This window comes from Cyprinodon variegatus, unplaced genomic scaffold (genome assembly GCF_000732505.1).
Source record: "Cyprinodon variegatus isolate N-32 unplaced genomic scaffold, C_variegatus-1.0 Scaffold19, whole genome shotgun sequence".
NCBI lineage: Eukaryota > Metazoa > Chordata > Actinopteri > Cyprinodontiformes > Cyprinodontidae > Cyprinodon > Cyprinodon variegatus.
In genome coordinates, this window is record NW_015150472.1 from 2,364,230 (window position 1) to 2,366,057 (window position 1,828).

General features: G+C 34.0%; 1 protein-coding gene across 1 annotated transcript in view; it reads left to right on the top strand.

Moving 5' to 3' along the window:
• Positions 1-226: 226 nt before the first annotated feature.
• Positions 227-1,828, top strand: part of gla (galactosidase alpha) — a 10,029-nt gene continuing 8,427 nt past the window's right edge. Inside the window, exon 1 of the mRNA XM_015388390.1 lies at positions 227-482. Within this exon, the coding sequence (XP_015243876.1) occupies positions 322-482 (161 nt within the window). The 5' untranslated portion in view covers positions 227-321. The remainder of the gene's footprint in view (positions 483-1,828) is intronic.

A 1,828-nucleotide genomic window follows, 5' to 3' on the forward strand; every position in this document is an offset into this window, starting at 1 on the left:
TAAATAAACTTAATTGAACTGAATTATGTAGGTTCTTTAGATTTAATTACGTTTTTTCCTTATCTCTGGTTTCTGTAGTTTCAGTCAGCTGACCTCTCATATATACTAGACTACCTCACTACAACAATTCAGCTTCCTCATTTGCCAAGGTAGATTTTAGCGAAACACTATTGGGCAGCGGCAGGCGCATGTTCATCCTATTGATCCATCTTCCTGTCAATTACGTTGAGGAGGCGGTAACCTGCGCTCTAAACAAGGAAATAGACGTGGGGAATAACAATAGGAGCTTCTAGTAAACTAAAAGCGCAGTTGTTTTTGAAAATGAGTAAAGTTGCGTTGATTCTCGTTGTTTTTAATGTAATGAGTCCTGCTGTTGAAGCGCTGGACAACGGGCTGGCTCTGAAACCCACAATGGGCTGGCTCCACTGGGAGAGGTTCATGTGTAACACCGACTGTGAGGCAGACCCTGACAACTGCATCAGGTATGAAACACCAAACTTTCTCTCTAATTAATAAGTACATCAATGTGCTATTAAATTCCACAAAACAACAAAAATAAGACTTTTCTTCAACAATGTATCAATTACTATGAAACAATGAACTGTTTCATATTATTTTCAGTTCCCTACAAACTGTGTCTAAGCTCAAAGCTTGGATGTTTGCTCTGGGCAAATGTGTAGCATTGGCTAAGTCCTATTTTCTATATGTTTAGCATTATAGTGCTAATATATGGAGGACCAATCCTGCCATAATTAATAATAAATACAGAAATAAATAAATGCTCCAAAAATAAATAAGCATATATTGCCCCCCAGAAATACAAAAAACAAATGAATGTAGGTAGAAATTAAATTATACAGTGAGACATAAATGTATATATCGCTTTTAATTAGGTTCTTTGTTTATTTGTCTTTGTCATAATTACCTTATTTATTTATTTATTTATTTATTGTCCGTTATATTCTTCAACTTTATTTATTTATTGCTTTACTATTTATTTATGTGCATGTTATAATATTTGTGTCTGGTTTATTCTTCCTTTGTATTTTTTTTACCCTATTTATTTATTCAACGCTGTTTATTTCTGCCTGACATAAATACATTTCTGTATGCATTTCTGCCTCATTATTCAAATTAGGAGGGGTATATATATATATATATATATATATATATATATATATATATATATATATATATATATATATATATATATATATATATATATATATATATATATATATATATATATATATATATATATATATATATATATATATATAATCTAAACAGATATCAAACATATCAAAACAGGGTGTGTGATACTAGGGGGAAAGGAATACTTGGAATAACCAAGTGGCTGTTATAGTGTACAGGAATATCTGCAGAATACTAACTGGAGACCTCCGGATCTAAATAGAAGCCATCTCTCAAGGTGGTGGAGAATAACGGAGCTAAGGTCCTGTGGACATCCAGATACAAACAGACAAAACGATGTGGCTAACCAACCAGACAGTGTGATCATGGATGAGCAGCAGAGGGCAGCCATAGTGATCGACGTGGCCATCCCAAATTATGATTTGTCATTGTAGCTGAGAATTGATCATGTTTTTCCTAAGGAAAGAGGATGTCCTAAAACATATAAAGTTACAGCGAGAAAGTCTGAGCTCCTGAATGGGATCGACCGTGGGCTGGGTGTCACATAGCTCAACTTCACTTCCGTCGAGCTATGTTGTATGTTGTACAAGTTTGGCAGCACTGCTGGGTCAAGATTTGTCTCAATGTTTGCTATTAACAGTATTATTCTTGCAAATAGTAGAAGCTTATTGGC